The sequence below is a fragment of the Protopterus annectens genome, chromosome 5.part0 (assembly GCF_019279795.1).
Source record: "Protopterus annectens isolate FY-2018-M chromosome 5.part0, PAN1.0, whole genome shotgun sequence".
Classification (NCBI taxonomy): Eukaryota; Metazoa; Chordata; order Ceratodontiformes; family Protopteridae; genus Protopterus; species Protopterus annectens.
This window is the reverse complement of record NC_056735.1, coordinates 695,178,455-695,201,879: the sequence shown is the minus strand read 5'-3', so window position 1 is coordinate 695,201,879 and position 23,425 is coordinate 695,178,455. Positions and strand designations below refer to the sequence as shown.

The 23,425-nt window shown below is 39.2% G+C and overlaps 1 protein-coding gene across 3 annotated transcripts in view; it reads left to right on the top strand.

The window, feature by feature from the left end:
- FRMPD4 (FERM and PDZ domain containing 4) overlaps nt 1-23,425 on the top strand; it is a 1,947,279-nt gene that overhangs the window by 1,237,402 nt on the left and 686,452 nt on the right. For all 3 annotated transcript variants that reach the window (XM_044072543.1, XM_044072542.1, XM_044072544.1), the window contains exon 5: nt 15,646-15,691. In XM_044072543.1, the coding sequence (XP_043928478.1) occupies nt 15,646-15,691 (46 nt within the window). The remainder of the gene's footprint in view (nt 1-15,645; nt 15,692-23,425) is intronic.

The window sequence follows — 23,425 nt, the reverse complement described above, 5'->3', positions numbered from 1 at the left end:
ATGGTTCAGCTGCTAGCATAAGCTTGGCGGACCTGGTTGGTTGTGTTGGAGGAGTGCCTCCGGTGCAAACCAATTGGGTGCTTCTAACAGGGGAAACAAAAAAAATAAATAAAAAGGGAGGAAACAGGAAACATAGCAGGGGCAACTGAGGCTGTTGTCTAGTGCCGGGCATGGACATGAATAATTGTGGCAAGTTTACATGCTTGCAAGTAGGGTTGAGGACTGGCATAATGGTTGAAATGTTACCTCATAAACCCAATGTATGGAGTTTGCTGCTCACATTAGGAAGAATCTTAGCTATGCGTAGTGGATTAAAAACAAGATCACTGCAGAGGAGTCATTGACCATGTGTATGCCATAGGTTAGGGCACTAGGCTGGAGGGATGGATATATGAGTATGTAATAGCCCTCTTGAGGGCAACGGATGGCAACAGCAGGTAGCTCTTCGTTATTTGCTTAGTGTCGTTGGGTCTAGTGGTGTGGTGCTCAGACTGCAGTTGCAGTAGTTTTGGGTTTGAGATTTGGTAGTGTTGTTTTTGGGGGGTATCAAAATCTGTTGGCTGTATGTGTTTATGTGTGCAGCTTGTCTGATAAGGTTGTGGTCCAGTTTTGGGACTAGAATCATTTTAATTTAGTAGGGGCATGGTCTACTGGTTGTATCTCTGTAACAAAAAAAGGGAAACTCACGTGCCGTAATCACATTGGAAGGGAGGGATAGTGACCAAGGGGAGCTACTAATAGGACCGGAGGCCACAGTGCTGAGGGGAATTAATGCAGAGTGCTTCAGCATAGGTTTTTGTCAGGGTGCCTCCCCTTTTCTTTTTTTTTTTTTACCTTCATTTAAGGGTCAAGAGCACCATGGCAGATATGTTGTAGCAGAGGTGGCCTACATCTCCTATGGGTGAATGCACATGTAGTGTAATGTAGTCCCTGCATCATCTCGGTCAGACCACAGGAAAAAAATATAATAAAAGATAATAAACTAACACATGGGCTGTAGTTGATGTTCATTTCTGCTGGAGGGATGCCTCCTGTGAGGGAGACAAAGTGCTAATAGTAATAAAAAATAAAATAAAAATAAAAAGGGAAAGAGGAAAGGAACAGTTCGGCTGCTAGCCTAAGCTTGGCAGACCTGGTTGGTTGGGTTGGAGATGCTGTAATCGCATTGGAAGGGAGGGATAGTGACCAAGGGGAGCTACTAATAGGACTGGAGGCCACAGTGCTGAGGAGGATTAAGGAAGGGTGCTTCAGCATAGGTTTCTGTCAGGGTGCCTCCTCTTTTCTTTTTTTTTTTTTTCCTTCATTTTAGGGTCACGAGCACCATGGCAGATATCCAGATGTTGCAGCAGAGGTGGGAGAGCATAGTCACCCAAGCAGAGGACCTGTTCCGGAAGATACCAAATGATGTTGACACCATGACGACCAACACACAGGGCTCCAACACTCGGAGGAATTGACAGATGGGAAAGCGTAAACAAGCAAACAGAGGCAAGAGAGCACGCTAGGCACTGCCAGCTGTGGAGAGGACAGCAGAGGTCAAGACAGAGGTGTCTACGCTTGCTCTTCTGACAGGTAATGGCAATGCAGTCCCAGTTGGGGGGAGAGACAGAAGTAGAGATAGCAGAGAGTGGGGGCCAGAGTTTGCGGGACAGGGTTAGTAGACTGCCTATGTTTGCACAGGATTCCAGGGGTGGCAGTGGGGGTCCTCAGGCCTAAGTGGGTCAGGATTTTAGCATGGATAGTAGTCTTTAATTTCTAGAGGAACACACCGACCCTTATTTAGAGGAGGTATGGTCAGACTTTGGAACATGACCAGGGGATTGATTGGCTACACAGGCACTGGGACAGGAGGGTGCAGCAGCCCTCTTGACTCAGATACCTCGTACGGTGAAGAAGATCTGGAAGGATGAGTATGTGCTTCTCTTACTATATTCACAGTTTAACTGTTGCAATTCACTAAGGATTTTTATGTGTGTACTCCACCATAATTTTCCAGCACATAACTTCCTTCCCAAACTTTACACAGTTTAACTATCACAAATAGTAGGAATCTTTTGTATGTAATTAATGCAATTACTATGTCCTTTTTTACTCAAATTCTTTTTATGATAATGTAATTATAGCAAAGACAATGTCCTATTTTTTCTTTTCAAATTATCTTCTACTCATTCTATGTATCAAGATTGTTTTTTTTTACTTATGTATGTATTACTATTAAATTGTAATTATATAATTCTGTGGAGCCTCCACTGAAAATGGGCTCTTCTTGGCCCAGTGGACTTTCCCGGTCAACAAATGCAATAAATAAATAAATGTGGACATTTTGGAGTTAGTTGATGCAGATGACACCTGCTGGAAGCTGAGAATGTGAATGGGAAAGTCCTGTTGGCAGCCTTGGCTACCCTAGATCACAGGTGAGTGGGGAAGCTTTGGCAGAGAACATGACAGAATTGTGTTTTGGGGTTTGTATATTACATGACAGTATAGTTGGAAAAATATAGTACTTTGGCCCTTCCACGTTTGGCTTATTTTATGACAATACAGGAGGTGCAAAGGTTACGGCCAGGCAACGCCTGGCTTTGGTATGATCAGAAATTCAGCAAGAGGAAAGCAGTCCATAGGTCCATGCACTGGGATGTAAGACACCCTGACATCTGGCTGTCCACCATGATGGACAGTTTTGCTGGGGGCAATAGAAGTAATAAGTTAAAAGAGGGGGGTGTCAGAGTACATTGGGCTTTCAATGCATGAAGATGTGCTTGGACAGCGTGCAGATTCTCCCATGCTTGTTCAAAGTGTATGGGTGGGCACTCACTGGTGCACTGTAGTAGGGGTGGCAGTCAGTTTGGGGGTCAGACATCATCCTTCCCCAGTCAGAGAGGATTAGGTGGACCTTCTGGGGGGTTGCAAGGGTTACAGGGCAAGGCCAATTTTCATGGCCAAAGGGGAGGGTCCTTTAGTGGGACAAGGGGACACCCGGAGGACTCATTCACCTATTAAAGTGAATGTCCTGTGGTATCTACTGTTGCAGTATCCACAGCCAGCAGTGACCCAGGAACTGATTGAGGGTTTTACAAGGAGATTTTTGATCAAGTCAAGCTTGGTGGGGGAAGGTAAGGTGGAAAAGAATTTGAAGTCAGTGTAGGGGAGGAAGACATTTTGGGGGCTTTGGTTGAGAAGGAATATCAGGTGGGCAGGTTGCTAGGCCTGTTTGATAGTCCTCCATTTACCCAATGCAAGGTGTCACCCTTGGGTTTGGTTCCCAAAAAGAGATGAGGTGAGTTCCATTTGATACACCATTTATCTTACCCAGAAGGGAAGTCTGTCAATGAATTTATCCCAAGGGAGGAGGAGAGGGTGACTTATGTACCTTTGGATGATGCAGTCTACATCATTAGGAATTTTGAGGACCCCTGGCTAGTGAAGGTGGACACTGAGTCTGTCTTTTGCCTTTTACCAATGCGGGAGGAAGATTGGCCATTGTTAGACATGGTAGTTGGAGATAAGTTTCATTTTGACACAGCTATGCCGATGGGATGTGCAGTGGCCAGTTCCACTTTTGAGAAGTTTAGTATGGCCTTCCATTGGATAGCGCAACAGCGGGTGGAGAAATAGAGAGCAGCACATTACTTAGATGAATTCTTACTAGTGGGTGAAGGCAAAGAAGGAGCCGTTGTGGCGATGGGTGAGTTTTTGGGGAGGAGTGGGGAGTACCATTGGCTACTCATAAATTGGAGGGCCAGCAAAGGTATTAGACTTTTTGGGGTTGAGTGTGGATGCGGATCTAGGATTATTTCACTTTCTGAGAGAGAAAGTAACTAGACTACAAGAGAAAATAGTATGGATGAAGTCTAGGGATAAGGTTTGAATGAGGGATGTTATGGAGCTGTTGTGGTTGTTGAACTTTGCCTGTAGGACAGTGCATCCGGGCTGGATATTTTGCAGATTGGTGGCATTTCTTTTGAAAGGGTGTAATGCTAAGCACCATTGCGTGAGTGTTAGCAAGTTAACATGTGAGGACATAACCTTGTGGCTACAGTTTTAAAGCAGTTTAATGGAGTCACATTATGGCAGACAGATTGGGTAAGTCAGAATGAGTTACAGCTGTTTACAGATGCAGCCGAGCATCTGGGTATGGGAGCATTGTTTGCAGGGCAATGGTTTGCAGTGCCATGGCCACCTTAGTGGCCACAGGAATGGAAGTATGATGTCGCTTTTTTGAATTGATGCCAATCTGGGCAATGTAATTGGTGTGGCAGGATCATTTGAGGGGGAGGAAGTTGTGTTCAACTGGACAATATTGCAGTTGTCAGAGTTTTACAAGCTAAGACAGCTAAATCAGAATGTTTGTTGAGGATATTGCGTAAATGAGTTCTGCAGAGCTTGTTGATTAATTTTTCTTTTACAGGGATACATGTCCTGGGGGTAAAGAAAGAGATTTCTGACAGCCTGTCTCATTTTCAATTTTCCAGGATTCTGCAAGTTACTCAGATGGCAGCAGGGGATCTCATGGTGGTACCAGATGAGGTTTGGTAGATTGGGCAGTAGTGATTGGCAGATTGGTTCAGCAGTCCTGGGCGATGTCCACCAGGAAGGCTTACAGTAGGGCATTACATGATTTTGACATTTTTGTTAGTCAGCTACTAGAGGAGGAATGTGTGTGTTTGGAAGAGTTGCTGTTGCGAGATTTAGTGGTGAAGAGGGCACAGGGCAGGGCCTTGAGGTCAGTGAGAGTGGTTTTGGCAGCAATTGGGATGTTTGCCCAGATGGCAAGACTGGAGGATTTTACTAAATCCTGGACAACTGGTTGAGTGTTGAAAGGTTGGGGCAAGGAGGGCGGCCTGAACAGGGATAGATGGTGGCCATTGATGAGGGGAATTTTAAAGGTGTTGTTGTAGGGTTTGGGTAGGATTTTTGGTGATTCGGAAGACTATGTAGTGTGGGGAATGCTGAGTGTATGAATGTACTTTGGAGCTTTTCGAGTGCCAGAGTTGTTGGGGTCATTGGTATAGGATGATGTTATGATGGTGGCAGGGGCAGTTCATATTAGGTTAAGGCCATCCAAGACTGATCAAGCAGGGAAAGGGGCAGCAATAGTTCTGGAGGAAGACGTGTGAATTGTGTGCCTGGTGGCATGGGGAAGGAGATTGCATGTGGTTCAAGAAGGTAGATCACATGACTTAGTTTTCAGGTCTGTAGGAGGTAGGGCATTAACTATGGAGCAGTTGAATTTAGTCATGCATAGGGCCTTTTGTAGTATGGGCCTGCAGGGAGATAACTTTTCTACTCATTCTTTCTGTATGGATAGGGCATCAGATCTGGCAAAGGGGGGTACTCAACTGAGGTCAATAAAATGGGTGGAGTGGTGGTCTTCCAAGGCTTTTTTGGCTTATATTAGATGAGGGTGGCTGTTTCTTATTCCATTGTTAATATTTGTTTTTTAGGGTGAAGGATTGTCATCTTGGGCCACTCTTACGTGTATTGGGCAGCAAGGCAGGCTGCAGTTAGGTATAATGGCACTGATTTGGAGTTACATTGATTCAGCTGGATTGTCATCTGGCATGGCATTAGAGGGCTGAAGTGGAACCAGTTGCTACAGAGATTTACGATGTTGCAGTGTCAACTGGGAATGCCTTGAATTTTGTTTGTGCACTTAGCAGGTAATGATTTGAGCATGCCACCAAAGAGGCAGTTAGTATATCAACTATGTGAAGACGTTTTGGCATTAAGAAAGCTTTATCCATCACTATGTCTAGTGTGGTCAGAGATTATTCCTTGGTTAGTGTGGAGGGATGCTAGAAAAATGTTTCTGCTGTTGAGAGTTGGAAGTTTGTCAACTTTATGCTGTCAAAGCAGTTGGGGGATGGGGGTTAAGTACTATATGGCACAATGAGTTTGCTGATAGGGATCCTATGTGGTTCAGGGCAGATGGGGTTCATCTTAGTGATTTTGGGCTTTACTTATTTAACTTAAATCTGGGGTTGTTATTAGGAGGTTTTGGTTAGTGACTGGAAGAAGTGAGGGGGAATCGTCTGTTAGGCTGCTGGGCAGAGAAGAGAGACAGGATTGCCCCTCTTCTGTTCCTCCTCTGGTGGATAATTTGTGGAAGGATTTTGGAGTGGTAGAAGAGTGTCAGTGGATGCTGTTTGGATTGGTGGTTTGGTTTGGAAAGGAGGTGTTGGGTTGAAGGTGAGCAGTGGAACGCTGCCTTGAAAGTGTGAGGAACAGCGTGCAAATGGGAGACACTGCTTATTCTCAAGAGTGAGTGGTGGTACACTGTCCTTATGGATGATCAATTAATGTTTTCACTTTCCACTGAAATGAAGTTATGTTTAATAAAGTTGATGCATTTATTATTATGTTCAAGCAATAAAGGTCGGCAAAAGTATTTTGGTGTTTGGTTGCTTTATTAAAGTGGAATGTGACAAATATATACACACTATTGTAACTGTTTAGATGTATATAGTTTAACAATGGAAACTGGAACACAGGAGGTTAATTTCAGAAAAATAGCTTACAATTTAAATTACTTTATGACCACATAATAAAATGATGTTTTCTTTCAATTTCAGTGCAGTAACAGACACAATGTCTAGAACTAGAAGTTTTCTGTATTGTCTTGGAAGTGTTTATTGTTTTATTACTTCCAGGACCTGCCTTAAATCTAAGAAAAGCCCTCGTTTGTGTATTTTACAGGTAGATGCTAAATGCTACCAACTGGCATCATTGGTTGTTTTGAGCCTAGGAACTGAAGTCAGATGACAAGAAATGATGTAATTCGGCAAGCATCCCTGCAGCAATATTTGGGATATTAATTTGGGAAGTCTCTGAGAGAGAGATAGCATTCTGGATTTTGTCTCTGACCTGACAAGAGGATCCATTCACCACACATCTGCCTTGATCTGAAAGTAAGTCTAGGGAACACTATATTTTTCTTAGATACAGTCAGAAATATAGCTGAGCTTTATTTAGATGTTTCTTCTCTATTAATTTGAGACTGTCCTGCAATGTTGTTTTAATTATTTCCTGTGGTTTTGAACTTTTATGTTACTGTGATTATATACTGGGTATTTTCTTGTTCTTTTATTATTTATTAATTAAATATATTTAAACCTTTCATTGTATTTGTGAGACGTATTTAAGTTCTGAGAAAATTTGCATATTTGGTAACACTGTGGGCCACTCCTAATAGCATTGCTCTTGGTCAAACTACCATTAATAGTAACATTACACAGTATGACTGGACACCTTTTGTTAAGAGCCTTAAAGTAGCTGATATGGAGTGGCTGGTGGCAGCAAAAACTACCTTATAGTCTGGGCAGAAGGGACCATAGCTAGTAAACCTGTACCAGCATTTCCAGGTGTGTGTGTCTGTGTGTGTGTGTGTGTGTGTGTGTGTGTGTGTGTGTGTGTGTGTGTGTGTGTGTGTGTGTGTGTGTGTGTGTGTGTGTGTGTGTGTGTGTGAGTTTTTTGTATAAATCAAATCTCAAAGAGTGTATGCACAGGGACACAAAGCACTGTTTGGACAGAGAGGGTTCTGGTGGTCTTGGCTTGGTCACTTAGCTGAGATCTGAACTCTATAGCTGTGCCAGTGGGGAGTCTTATTGGGGTTGTAGAGAAAGAGGGAGAAACCAGCTTCCAAGTGGCTGTGGTTTCTGTGTGCTCTTAAGGGAAAATTGCACTTGATGCAGAGAGCTGCATCCTGAAATACTGTGTGTGTGTACTTGTCATCCTCCCAATGTACGTCCCCGACTGGTGGTAGGGGTGTGGACTGAGGCTCCTTGATTACTGTTTCTAGTGGTGAGGTGTCATAGCAAATATATTATGCCTGTAGCTAAACCACATTTCCCGACAGCAGCTGATAGCAGAATACCCTGAATAACCAACAAGAGATGCAAAGTTCATAGTGTCAAAAAATGAAGCCATGATAAAGTAGTTTGCATATATATTGTGTTTGAAAGGAATGCAATATATGTGGCAGTATTAATGTACTAGTTAAATTTCAACTTAAAGAACCAGCATTACAAGAGTATATTATCCAGTATAAGTCAGACCTGCTTTTCTGCCTATAGTTTTCTTTAAGTGGTCTAGGTGAAATTATCCATAATAATCCAATAATACACCCATTATTGAAGGCCTAAGTAACTGGTTTCAGCCTTGGCTGAAAGGTATCTGCAGCACAGCTGACATTTCCAAAATGTAAGACAGTGATAGGATAATATTAGCTATCTTTTCGGAATCAAACTGAAGAATTCCAGCATACTGTTCTAGTGTCATTGACACTCAACCAACGAGAGCTTCTGGACAGGTCAGTGGTGAACTTTCCTTTTGGCTTTGGAAACTCTCAACATGGTGATTATGGTCAAATTACAAACACACACACATATACATAAAAAGCCATGTATTTTCTTTTGTTCTTGTATTTATGATCTTACCTTAATCACCATGCTTGGCGGTGGGGATCAGAACTGAAATGATAAGGCTTTTTTTTAAAAACACCTTTATTGAATTATCACTTGGACATAGGCAAATTTATATTTATACAGAACTAATCAAACTGTATTAAATTAACATCAATAAACATTATACTTCATATATATTGCTCTCTCTCTCTCTATATAGATATATAGATATATATATATATATATATATATATATATATATATATATATATATCAATCATATTACCTAAGGTTAGGGGAAAACTCTACACCCTTTGGGCCAGAGCTTTTGCTGTTTCATTGCCATTCAAGTACAAAATGGGAGCTAGCATTATTCTTTCTCTTCTATGATTCTAACAGTGCCACAGCAGATGATTTAGAGGTGTGTGTGTGTGTGTGTGTGTGTGTGTGTGTGTGTGTGTGTGTGTGTGTGTGTGTGTGTGTGTGTGTGTGTGTGTGTGTGTGTGTGTGTGTGTGTGTGTGTGTGTGTGTGTGTGTGTGTGTGTGTGTGTGTGTGTGTGTGTGTGTGTGTGTGTGTGTGTGTGTTTGAAGATTGGCTAACCTGCATGAGTTGATAGTGGATATCAACTAATCTGAATGGAAATTTTGGAATTAACGCATTCCATGTTTTATCTTAAAGCAACACATAGTACAGTTATCTGTAATATCAATATAGAGTTGTAGATCACTGAGAGTAGGGTATAATGTAAATATAATGTAATCTGTTATGGCTGCACAATTTAAAGTGAGAGTCAATGAAGTGCATTAAGAATTGTGGGATTTACCATCCTTATGGCTGCTTTTGCCCCAAATCAGTTATCATAGAAGTTGGTCTCCTTAAGAAATGAAAGTGTTTAACAAAAGAAATCCATTAACACAATGAAATGTTTCTGCAGCAGCTCTTATATGATGCACACACCTCAGTAATTTTATACAAAAATTACATTATGTAATCCGAAAGTACAGACTCTATTAATGAGCCATGAGGTTTTCCAGTGCTATTCTTTGCAACACCTCACTAGAAAACTATTTAAGTCAGCCATCAAGCTGTAGAGACACAATATATTCTTGAAATTGCTTTATTATTCATAATGTCACACCATGCAACAGCTCAGGGCAGGTTTCTACGAAATTACTTTATATGTCAATTTAAATGGTAGTGGCTGTGTTTCTGTTATACCAATACTATGTAATACCTTAGTCCAGAATGTTTACATCAAGGTTTCACAATTTGCAAAAGTTAATGTGATAGCAGACTTTTAATATTAAGAAAAAGCCTTTTGGAAAGCCTTGTCATGCAAGGTACTTTGGAAGCTGTCCATTGAATCTTAGAGGGCTTATTCCTTATATCCCCTACATATGGAAATTATCCACATCATCCACAAGACTATTTATGTTTCATATAACACATGAATTACAAGAACAGAAAGACAGAAATCTCATCCATGCACTGGAATACCTCTGAATGTCTACTCTTGTTAGGCTTGAATGTAAGTCATATTCTCACTACAATAAATGCAACATAATTTGTCTCATGTATATGGCTTTCAACACTATCTATATCTTGTTTATGAGCAGAGTTGCCTGTTTACAAAGTGTGAAGGTTCTGGAGACAAAATCCAGCAACTAATGAAGCACATCTATTGCTCTAGAAACCTAAACTGCAATTTTACCCATTGTCTCCTGAGCTAGCTAAAAGAATTAAATAAAAAATGTAATTACTATATAATAGCCAATGAACAATGAATATGAGCAGAGAAAACAGGCAAAATACATTTTATTAACAAAATAATGAACACTTTTGCCTTGTACAATTCCAAAACTTCATCAAACCCTGGGTCTGATGAAGTTTTGGAATTGTACAAGGTGAAAGCATTCACTATTTTGTTAATAAAATGGATTTTGCTTGTTTTCTCTGCTCATATTCATTGTTGGATTTTAAGGTGTTTGTGAGTTTCCTCTTGGTGGTTTACATTACTATATAATTGACAAAGTAAATTGAAAAACACAGATTTTTGGCAAAAAAACTCACCACTGTTCTGAAAGAAGTATTATTATTATTATTATTATTATTATTATTATTATTATTATTATTATTATTGTTAGTAATTATTCAATCATGTATGTCAAAGAACTCATAGGTTCATAGGTAGGTACTAGGCTATTGGCCCTAGGGTCTATATAAGCCTAGCCAAAATGTACCCTGGCTTTCGCCACCCAAGAAAATTATTTTCCTGTGCCACTGTCAAGCAGAGCCACAGACGTGATCCCCTTGGTGAATTTCCTATCTCCCATCCAATCATCAAGATTTTTCTTGAAGAGTGCTAATGAGGAGGTTTGTTTGATATAGATAGGTAGTTTGTTCCAGAGTATGAGAAGTCTCTGGGACAGGAATCTATCCCTCCATCATGTTCCGTTTATTGTGGTGACAAGGTTTAGGTTCCTAGAGTGTGTAGCTCGGAGGGATTGTGATTGCTTTAAGTGGAGCATGTCTAAAAGCACTGGGTTTGACATAGCTTTGTATGTTAGGCAGAGATCACCTCTGAGTAGGCGATATGCGACAGAGTAAAGCTGGAGTTTTTTCAGACTGTCTGCGTAGGGCTTCTGTTTGAGGCCAGTAATCCTCTTTGTGAGGTATTTCTGCGGCCTTTCCAGTTGTTGTAGATGTCTTGTGAGGTACATACCAAAAGGGGCATTGTACTCTATAATGGGTCTAATTAGTGACGAGTAGAGGGGAACAATGACCTCTTTTTTCCTGGATGAGAAACCTTTTGTGATGAGGTGTGCCATGTAGAAGGATTTCCTGACTACTGTGGCAATGTGATTATCAAAGGAGAGACTACTGTCCACCTGTGTCCCAAGGTCTCTTATCACACTTTCAGTGTTAAGTAGACTATCGCCTATGTGGTACTTCATGGGTACAGAATTTTTACCAAAAGGGATGAGAATGCACTTTTTGGTATTGAGCTTGAGGCCATGGCTTTGACACTAGGCATCTGTCTCAGCAAGGCCCTTTTGTAGGATGTCCACATCTTTTGGAGTTTTGATTATCGCTCTTAGTTTGCAGTCATCTGCGAACTTCATTAGCCAAAGGCCTTCTGTGTTAGCCTGTACTTCAGAGAAGTAGATACCAAACAGGAGAGGACCCAGGACTGAACCCTGTGGTACTCCACTTATCACTGGTCTGAAGTTGGATTTGGAGTCTGCTACTTTCACAGTGTGGGTTTTGTCAGTGAGCCAGTTGGCAGCCCATCTTGTGACACAGGGATTTATACGTACTTTAGTGAGTTTATATATAATTCCAGAGTGGAAGATGGTGTTGAAAGCCTTGGCGAGATCTATATAGCCTGTGTGAACCACCTTACCCTCATCTATGGCTTTGGTGACAGCTTCAAAGAAGTCTATCGGGTTTAGGAGACATGATCTGCCTTTTACAAACCCAAACTGGGTGGGGTCCTGAGTTTGGAGATTACCAATGTCATTGTTTATAAGTTCCATGATGATACGGTCCATAGCCTTGCAGACCAGGCTCATTAGGCTAATGGGGCAGTAGTTTCTGGATTCCGTGGTGGCTCCCACTTTGTGGAGTGGGATAACTGTTGCTGTGCACCATTCAGTGGGCACATAGCCTGAGGTGAGGCTATGATTGAAAATGGTACTTAGGTGGGGTGCCAGTTTGTTCTGTAGTTCATGTAGAATAAAGCCTGGGATGTTGTACTTCCCAAACCACATCAATGATATGCTGCTCTCCAAATTACATCTAAACACCTTAACTGCTAATCATAACCTTTTCAGTGGGCCAGTCATAGTGTGATTTGGATGAAGTTGGTGCCAATCTGCTTTTCAAGTGCTGATTTAGAAGCAGCAGTCCTCATACTGGGCACCAAAGTGGATGATCATGAATAATTAATTAAGCAGTTCAGACAGGTTCACCATGACAGCACAACTACTCTGCACTACCTACTGTCCTGGCAGCTTGATAATATGGTGACATTAGGTGGCAGTAAGGTGAGATGTGTTACTTTTCAGATAGTTGTCCATTGCTTATTTCTTTGAAACAAACCCACTGCAGATCTATACAGTGGAAGAGGACTTATAACTATACAGCATGGCTTCTAAACTTACAGCTGATGTAGGTTTTGGTACAGTGACAGTGATCATTTGCACCTGTTAGTCTACTGCCTTAAGGAATCACACCTAGAGGGAGCCCCATTCATTCATCATCAGCAGCTTATTCTAGATCACAGCTCACAATGTTGGCTGACCACACATTTCTGTAACTTGAATGACCACGTTCCAGTGTCCTAAGTCACTGGCATCCTTCATTGCCAGAGTTTCTGAAATAGGCCCCATAATGACACCATTTTATGCCTGTTATTCCTGTCAATTCAGGCATAGCAGTTAGTTATGGCCACTTGTAATGCAGTTTAATAGCTAAAGAGCTTTTCGGCCTCGCTAAGAATAGGTGCCTCAACAGCCATTTTAAAACCTGGAAAGTATTCATCACACTATACCTCATGGTGCTGTATGAAGTCATATTACCCCAGCCCTTTAAATTTAACTGTTTCTGCCTTCAATGATCCAATCATGGCAATGTGGTTCTATACAGAAAAGACAATGTAGGCTAACACTAAAAAGACCCTTTCCAATATGTCCTTTTTTTTTTTTCAGTCTGACTTTTCTGGTCAATAAAGACAAATAGATAAATAATAACCTTACTTCCTTCTATCCTTCTTTCCTTCATTTTTCCACTAGGAGGTGGGGAGGGCAATTCCATGATTGCTTGCTCACTCCCTGGTGAAGAATGAAAGGTGAACTACAACACCACCTTTGAAGACTAATTACTCCAACATCCCAGAATGCAAATGCATGCACTAGCATGAGCAATGTGTGCATGCTAGGTCCTTTGCACGCAAGAGCATGGGCAGTATGTGTGCATTAATGCATTGCATGCCAAGTTCTCTGTACACACTTGCTTGGCTAGTTTGTGGACACTGATTCATTGCATACCAGGTCTTCTACAAGGACTGACATGTACTGTTTGGGGGCACTGATGCAATGATTCATTGTATGCCAAGTACTCTGGAAGCATCAAAGTATCAGGGAAAAAAGAAGTGGCCCAGCCAGTCACTTTTTAATGATAGTCCATACTCTATGCTGCCCATGTAAAAAGCTATAAGTGAGTTAATAACGATGATGGGTAAGAAATAGAAGGCCTGAATGATACATGTGACAGAGCACTAAAAGAATTTGGATAAGAAGCTATAAAGAGATGCCATTTGGACTCCCCTATATTTCATACTGACACTTAAAACCATCAACAAAATAATTATTAACAGAAGATGCAAAATCCAATCCACATGTTGACCAGTGGCATAAACTAATTTTATTTGCTGATGATTTACTGCTTTTGGTTACAAACTTGGACAATTCTTTACAATTATCCTGGCATCCTATTCAAATATTTAGTCCTACTTTAAAGCAGCATAGTGCTAGGTAATCTGAAACAACAGAACTACTTGTTAAATTTGCCACCCTGACAGATGCTTTATGTATTACCATTCTGTTTGACATGGGGTAAAATATCTTACTTAAGTTTTCTTCTGGAATGATTTTTGAAACAAGCAAGACATTTTTTTTCATTATAGTTTTTAATATGCTATATATGAACTAAAACCACAGTAACTCATATTTAAATATCTACCCACCATTCAAACACTGCCTGTATGCAATAAAAATGACACATACATATGGATATGTTGTTAACTCCATGCAAAAACAAACATTAACTTGGAATAGATTTCTACAATTTCTATGATACACTTCCACACTGAGATCTTTGGTTAACTCCATGCAAAACAAACACTAACTTGGAATATATTTCTACAATTTCTCTGATACTGTTCCACACTGAGATCTTTGGTTAATTCCTAATCACTTTAGCAGACAGGCTTCACTTGTAGGTAAGTTTACGACTTCCCAGGAATACCTTTGCACTTATAACGCAAATACGTACTTACTTATAGTGTAGATGTCGGTCCATAATACAGGTAAGTAAAGTGTTCATATGCCATTCATTGACTGTAGAATCAGTTATCAAGTCTATTAAATATGCAACGTATAAAATATAATATATGTAAGTTTCACATTGCCTTTTACCTAGGCTAATTATTTTGAATCAAAATACCATATCACAAGTGGTGTTTCAGTAAGGCACTCATTTCCAACCTGGAAATACACTGAACCAGATAAACCCAAAGTGCTTTATTCAGATCTTGCACATCTCCAAGGAGTATAGTTATGAACAGAATAAAAATATAAGGCAGTGTAAATGTTATCGTCGTTTAATACTTTCTCTTATTTTAAAGTTGCCTGAAATGAAGTGACTCATTTTTCATAGTTATATGTCACAAAACTCTTAACGTATCTTCAAATACTTTCATAGTGAATGTAATTTCTCCTTCTTTTATTGCATCTGTACTCCTCAGACTTTATCTGAAATCACACAAGTCTGCATCTTTTTACAGATTGCAGATATAATGATCAAAGATAATTTTGAATGAGTTTAGAACAATACATATAGAAATGTTATAAAATGAAAATGTTCACCAGGTCCCCAAACAAGTATATATTTGGACTAAACTATGGCAGAGTCCTCTGAAAATAAGAATACTACACATCTTACAATGTTTAAATCCCAGATGCTGAGCATTCCATTATCCAAGACTTGGGCTGCAGCCAGAATTTGTATTATGTAGTTCCATGTTAGTTTTAGATTACTCAGATTTTTTTTATTTAATTAAATTTATAGAATTTGAATCTCCTGAAGCTCTCTCTGACCATGTCTGCAGTTTAGCACACTTTTTTTCTCCAGCAGCCTGAAGGATTACCACAGTGAAATTATTTTGTGAAGACATTGCAATGTGATAAATCTGTGTAACAAGGTTTATGAAATGCAGGTTTGATTTGACTTAAAGATTATGTATTCCTTTGTGCTGTTTGAGGGTAATGGTTAGAGAAGTGAGATACATGTGCAATGCACAACAAGTGAAAAAAATCATTAGTTAACTAACTACAGCTTGTTATTGTTAAACAGTTATTAATAAACAAACCTCATCACAACTGCTATCTTTGACATGTAATAGTATGAATCTATTGTACAACAGCCATTTTAATTTTTATGTTCATATGTTTTTCTCCACAGAAACTGCAAAGAATCCATCCTTTTAACTGTTGTCCAGCCATACCCAGTAAGTATTTGTTTGTGTTAACATAATTTCATATTATCCGGTTTATATCCATTGCTGTAACTAAAGTCTGATAGCTAAGCACAAACATTCACATAGGCACACAAAAAGATTTGACATTTACAGTAAAAACAAGGACACAGACATAGTTCAAATAATCCTAATCTGTATGCAGAATATAAGGTAGAGTGCTATTTTATCAATGACTTATGACTTGGTCTATAGGATGTCATAGGACTTACACAAGGTTGACATGATTTGGTCACAAGCCTAATTGATAAAATGAAGCCAACCATGGACAAATCCTGTGATACCCACAGCAAGGAGTGGGTTATTGCTATTATACAATGACATATTTAAGAAAGTAATCACTTACCTTTCCTAAATAATGTCTGCATAATGGCACTGCAGTGTTCCTCCGTATTCTTCATCATTTACTGATGTGCAGAGCATGCATCTCAGACTTACATTTCCTTGGTTGCACAGTACATCAGTACAGTCAATGCAGGATAGGCATAGCTGTTATTATTCTTCTATTTTTTTCTTTAACTGCCAAGATTTTCCGAAGGACAGTGCAGAAACACATGGAAAATCAAATGGAATGTTTCTGATTCTTATGTTTTGAAGAATGTACTGATTTTTCTATTATTTTCTATTATTTTGCTCTGTCCCTCAGCATATATCAATAGAAATTCTAGCTGTTTAATGGTAGTTCAGCAGCCAGACTTTTTTTGTTGGTATATGCTCAATCTGCAGTAAGCACACTGGTTTGGCCGTTGTCCAATCAGAATGCTCACTTGTGAATAGTAATGAAGTGTGATTGTATAATTTGCATTGTTTCATCAATATCTTCTGTAGTTTGGTACAAAAAGTTAGTTTTCTTTCGAAACTTAAAAGTTTGGTAGATGAGATACAAGTAAACTTCCAAGCTGATCCATGAACTGATGTATTAATAATTTAGTTTTTAACTAGTTGACTGATTTGTGTCAGAACTATTGAAGTCATAAGATATGGATTTATGAAACCATCTATAACACTGACAATCATAAAATTCAAAACTGAATAATATGTTTTTTTTTTTTATGTATGTATCTATGAACCTATGTGCAACAATTAGTTCAGTTTATGAAATGGGCAGTTTACATTACACTAATATAAAACTTAAATGTGGGGACTACAAGGCTAGGTTCATAAACACACATTCCAAGGATGCAGTGGCTTGAATTGCAAAGAGCAAGTGCACTTCAATGCAAAATAGACATGAATAACTAAACAGGGGTATGTTGCATGAGAAAACAGAAAGCTCCACATTAAGTAGGTAGATGAGGCAGTAGGTATACCTCATAAGCAAAGCAGGTGGAAAGGGATGTACAATAAAATAAAAAACATGTAATAATAAGTAGAGGCACACACAGCAAGAATGCAATAAGTTAAAGCAGGGATGGGGAAGGTAGGGTGCATTCTATTCTTTTATTTATGTATTGTTTTTAGGGGGGCATATATTTTATGTAAATGTAGAGAAAAGGTAAGAGAGTATGGATAAAAGGTATGAATGGGAGAAAAGGAAGGGGAAGGAATGACACAAAATCATACATGGCACTGGTCAGGTAAACAGTGACAGATGTGCTTAGACAAGGGATGCATACAAACAGACAGAGGGTAGACAAATGGCTGGACAGGAGGGATCAAGGCAGTATATCAACTACTGACCAGTAAAAATTACATTACTGGGAATGAGAAAATGGACTCCTGGTTTACAGTGACAAGATCCTTTGTCCACAGCCAAAGCTGTTGGCTTCATGGCCAGCCAGTTCAGAGAGTTTGATGATTTCTATAGTAGAAGTTAAAGTATGACAATCCAGCTCACCAATGCTTAGTCAACTACTACCTCCAGCCAATACCGTTGTTTTCTCTGAGTTGGAACAGGTGATTGGGGTGGACTACCTCCATGTGATGAGCAGGAACTTCCCCTTCTGTGAGACACAGCTATACTATGTACCTCCCTCTGCTGCAAACTTGGCCAGTGTGGCAGTAGGTGCTATCAGGCATGTCTGTGGCTCAGATCGGCCATAACAATGTACAGAAGGCAGACAAAACTGGAAAGGCATTGTTACCGAGGAGCACACATTACTGTTACACAGTACCTAGTGCAGGTGCGCTGATAGTACAGGTATAGAGATAGTACAGCACTGGCCATGATGATTCATTAGCCTCTGCTACTTCCTGCAGCAGTTGGCAGCATTCTTCTCTCACTACCCCTATGTTGAAAGAAACAAGGGAGCTGGAAGCCACCATATATAGGTGTTACAAAGATGCAGATTATTGTGCAAAGCTATACTTCCACAAGTAAGTGCAAGCAAGCAGAAGTGTGAGATTGTGCCCACAGTCCCGAAGTGGTACTGCACTACAATGTGAATGCCCAGTGAAGCAAAAGAAAGATATGATGTTCATAGAGTAAACAGCAGTCGGCATCACCACTTGTAGGCACAATAGGGCAGAAGCTGCTACATGCACATGGGTATATACAATGAAACAGATGGCTGACATACCCCCTAAAGCCACTACTGTATTGCTTACCTCATAAAATAACACAGTGCTTCAGCAACAGCTGCTAGTAACAGTATGCATATCATACAGACAAGTACCCACAGCAGAAAACCTGGAATATCCTGTGATCTGTCAAATGAAAATTTGTTGTTATGAACAGAGATGTGGAAAACAGAAGAATAGGTTATTAACTGTAATATGACAAATGCTAGATATGGAAAAAACTTATTATACAATTCACAGAGTTCCTTCCTCAACTCTACATCTTCTACCGAAGGATCACACATGTCTGGAGATGACAGATGCCCTGACTGTTCCAACAGCTCATACCAGGCATCCATCTTAAGGAGTGGACTTGCATAAGTTCCCAACAGCCATTTCCAAACTGCCTGTATAGGAGGAATAACATTGGTTTGCTCACCTTAGCACACTCTTCAGGTGACCTCAAAGGGTACTATCATGTCAGGTATTGCCACAAATCTATATCAGTACAAAATGAGAACCAAAAAATTACACCCCTCACAGGACTTTGAATTACTTCTAGCACACCTTTGTGTTGTGATGGTGCATGATTTGTGTTTGTATTCAGTTTACTTATATAGCTGGCATATACAGTATATCAGCTATGATCAGCATAAGACCTGTACATCATATGTCAGTGATGTGCTTCTGCGAAAGACGATGATTTATAGACAACACTGGAGTCCAGCCACATTAGCATACTTATGGTCCAAATTAGTATATACATTAGCATCTTTTATGGCTGATCCTTCATGTATGATGTCAAATCTTGCAGCAGGAAAGCAGTAACATTCATATCTGAGCAGCATGCCTTATGTACATGTGATGATATGGGCAAGTCCCAGCATAGCCAGCAGGAGTTTTGTAAAGAATGATATGTCCTTTGAATATAAAACTGATTTATACAAGATGCTTGTGTTACAAATGTATTACAATGGAACGTCATTTCTATGTCAAACTGATTTGTACAGATGATTGTTCTGAAAATGTATTTGTGAGGTTTGCTTGTGTTAAAATGTATCAACAGTACACCCTGCTGAAATAAAAATAAATGTACATGTATTATTGTAACTGAATTAACTGTATATGTTTTAATAGAAGACATGGGACAGCAATGGTTAACCAGCTAGCTTGCTTTAAAAAAAAGTAAGGGAAATGTAAATGAGCTGTTAAACCATTAAAATGTCACACCACGGTGCTGAATAGGACTGGAGATACTAGATCTGGGAAAAAAGCCTTTGTTCATTAGCTCAGTAAAAAGAGGGGAAGCCCCAGGCACTGCCATAAACATTTAGATGTGTATTGTAGCCATCTATGCTAAATTTCTATCTCAGCTTCAAAGGGGATACTGTGAGAACTTATATTCAGGTGACCAGATCAGGTCATTCTGCCATCCCTCTTGGAAATTATCCTTTACATATTACAATGAGAAATCTCAGAGTATTGCGTATTCTGTTTGGAAGCCTGACTAGAAAGACTGCTCACATATTTCATCTTGCCTTGCCCAAGTAAGTTATTAGGGAACAGTAAATTATTTTAGATTCAGTCAGGAATATAGTGAAGCTTAGTTTACAGACTGTTTTTCTTTATTTGTATGAGTATGTCCATCAATGTTGTTTTCAATATTTTCTGTGATTTACTATAAATATGTATTCAATATTTTCATTTTATTTTATTATTTATTATTAAATATATTTAAAACTTTTATTGTGGCTGGTCCTTGTAGAATGTATCTAACCTTTTAGAGTGCTTATAATTATTTGGTGACGTTGTGTGGGCCACTCAAGAAGGCCTAGATGTCTTGGTCAGCTACTAACATTTGTATTAATATAATATTAATATTAACTTCAGTCAGCATAATTGGATACCCTTTTAAGAGCCTTATAGTAACTGACTAGTGGCTGTGAAACTACCTTATAGTCTGGCAAGAGTTGGTGGAGCGGATAACCTGTGCCAGCCTTTCCCAGGTGTGAGTGTGTGTGTGTGTGTGTGTGTGTGTGTGTGTGTGTGTGTGTGTGTGTGTGTGTGTGTGTGTGTGTGTGTTTTGTGTGTGTGTAAACTACTAAATCCTAAAGAGTGTATGTGTCAGCTACTTGAGGCAGGGAAATGAAGCACCGAGTTCACAAAAAGGGTGCTGGAGGATTCCGCTTGAACACTCAGCTGAGGACTTAACCCTATAGCTGTACCAGTAGGGAGTTTTACTGAGGATCTGGAAGGAGACAGCTATAGAGACATCCAAACCCTTGGCTGAGTGTGTTCCCTGTGTGCTCTTAAGGGAAAGTGTACATGATGCAGGAAGGTCTGCATCTGGAAATACTGAGTGTATCCATTTGTATTCGAAGCACATGTCCCTCTCCAGTGTCAGTGTTGAGGATTCAGGCTCCTTGGGGACTTCACATATTTGTGGCAGCGGTGCCCATCACATATTGGTAGCAGTGGTGGGCATCACAATACATGTCAGAACACAAAGAGGTGGGGAAGAAATTTCTAACAGACCCATACTGCTATGTACTGCACATGATGTTTTAGTATGTGTAGTATGGCCACTAGAGAGAGAAAGCAAAGAAATATGTCACTGGATGGTGTATACATTTTTACAATATTCCTTAAACTACGTATTTCATGATTCTGATGTTTTATAACCTGTAAAATGCACTTTGATCCTGTCCATGTTGCTGTCCCTGTGATGTCTTAATCTCATACTGTAGTTGCTGACCCAGTGAAGATTTTTGACTTTCTGTCCACAAGATAGCACTTAGTTTTGGGTGAGAGCAATATATTTGACTTGCTGTACACAATAACACATAGTTGTCAGTGAGAAGAATTCTTTTTTTTTCTAATCTGCTAACCAGGTAGGCCCACCAGACACAAGGGTCCATTGTCAGGACAGCCCAGGAGAACTGTCCAGTTAAGTGTCTTGATAAAAGATTTACAATAGGCAGATGGAGGATGAAGGAATCGAGCACCGTACTCTTGCCAAATGAATGTAGCTCACTAACAGTGAAGAGATCTGGAACAGGCTCCACATTCATGTAAAGCAGAGTTCCTCCCTAGAGTTACCACCCTTTCAAATGCCCAAAGTGGGATATTTCTTGTTGAAACTTGAGGTTTTGCAGGAAAAAACATAACTGCAGCCTGTGCCAAGGACAGAGTTTCACCTTTTTGCCAAAATAAAAGCTTGCTTTTGTAGCTTTTTTGTCACTTATGCTATTTTATATAATATTTAGGTGTTTCAGATACAAAATAACTTTTATAAGCAACTATTAAAGAAAACTTATGAACCGTTTTTTTTTTTGTCCTAAAATCTTGGGACATTTGCCATTTATTTTTGCAGGACACAACTGCCCAAAGAGTGACTGCAAAGAGGGACAAGTGGTTACCCTATTCCTCCCTATCCCTATCGAAGTGCAACTTTGACCAATAGATGAGTAATTGGAAATTCGCCCCTGGTTTGGCACCTATGTCTCTGATGGACAGAGGAATTCAGTAAGTCACTCCTATATAAATCAAGTTTGTGGGTCACATTTGAGTTGCATTGTTAGGCTTATAAGGGCCCTAGAGGTCATTAGACTAGTATACACCTATAAACCTAAGAGTCCTTGTCCTTTGCAGTAAATGATCGATGGCTTTTTTGGATATCAGGAAACTTTGAAAGTGAGGATAATAAAAACAAAATAAGAATTAAACACTGGTTGACTGCAGATACCAACATCCAGTCATGGAAAAATATTATTTAACATCAGTACAGAAAATGAGCTATTGTTATCACTGTAGTAGAAGCTATGACCCAATACTAAATTACAAATCTTCTGAATTTTGAGAAACCTATTGAAAAACTTAGCAACAGCTGAAATGCCCTTTTAAAATTCATTTTTGTGATGAATTGTTTGAGCTAGAACAAAGATTGCTTTTGCTACTAAGCTTTCTAAATGTGAGACTGTGTAAGTGTCTAGAAAAATTGCCTGCCATTCTAATTATGGTGAGGCATTAAAGATAGCAAAAGTGAAGAATAAACAAGGACAGCATTTGAAGAACATTTTTGTCAGAAGCTAATATAACATATAAAATGCCTTAAAGATTTATTTACCAGTGAATGCAGCAACCAAAAATGGACAAGATTTACAAGTTGCATATTATCATTCAATATCATGAAAATGGCAACACTGGTCTGTCAGTCATGCTCGCTGCTAAATATATAGTAAAAAGGGGCATCCATGCTGCTTTAGTGTAACCAGTGCTATTTCCATCATACCTTCATCACATGGTGGAAAATATATATTACTTACAATTATTTGCGTATTTTCAAATAAAAACATCAAATGCTCTATAATGAATACAATGCATACAGACATCATCGAAGAGAAAGCTCAGTTTTGCAGATTCTTTGTTTCTCTTACAGAAACGGTATTAAGTAACACAAAGGTTGCTCTATTCTTTTATATTTTTATAAGCTTTTTCATTGATAATACATAGTGAAATACACGTAATAAACTAAGAAAAATATTGACAAACAATGTATATTGTAAATGTCTTTCCCATCTAGATATTATCAGGACCTGCAACGGACTAATTAATTCTATAGCATCTATCACCCTCATGGCCCATAAAAAGAGAAATATGCAAAACATTTTCTGTGACTATGCCCTGATTGTGTCTGTACTGACATTTGCTGCTCAAATCAAACTCAGATGCCTGATTGCCAATCTACTTTTCAGACATTAACATTTGTAAAACAGGTCATTTTTTGTTTAATTGCTTCTACATTAGTCTTTTATTTAGCAGTCTAGAATCGTTCATTCGACTGAATTTAATTTTATGCTTTAAGAAATGATATGCAAAATTGATTTTCACACTTCCAGAAACAGAATTAGTTTCTGCACAAAGGACCATGTTTATTAATTTGTAGGCTGACAGGACAAGTGTATAAATAGCTCTCAACTAACCCTGTATTCTAATATCACTGTTCCTCACCTGATCCTTTAAATGCCCTTAATGAAAGTTACGTGCTAAAGTTTTTTTTTTGTTTTATTTTATATTCCCTAAGATTAAAACCTAAGACATAATTAAAAGTGGTCTATTCAAGATAGAAAAAAATCACAGTGAGAATATTCATTCAAAAGCCTTTGATGGCATTCCTTTAAAACACTCCAAGCAAACAATAATGCCCAA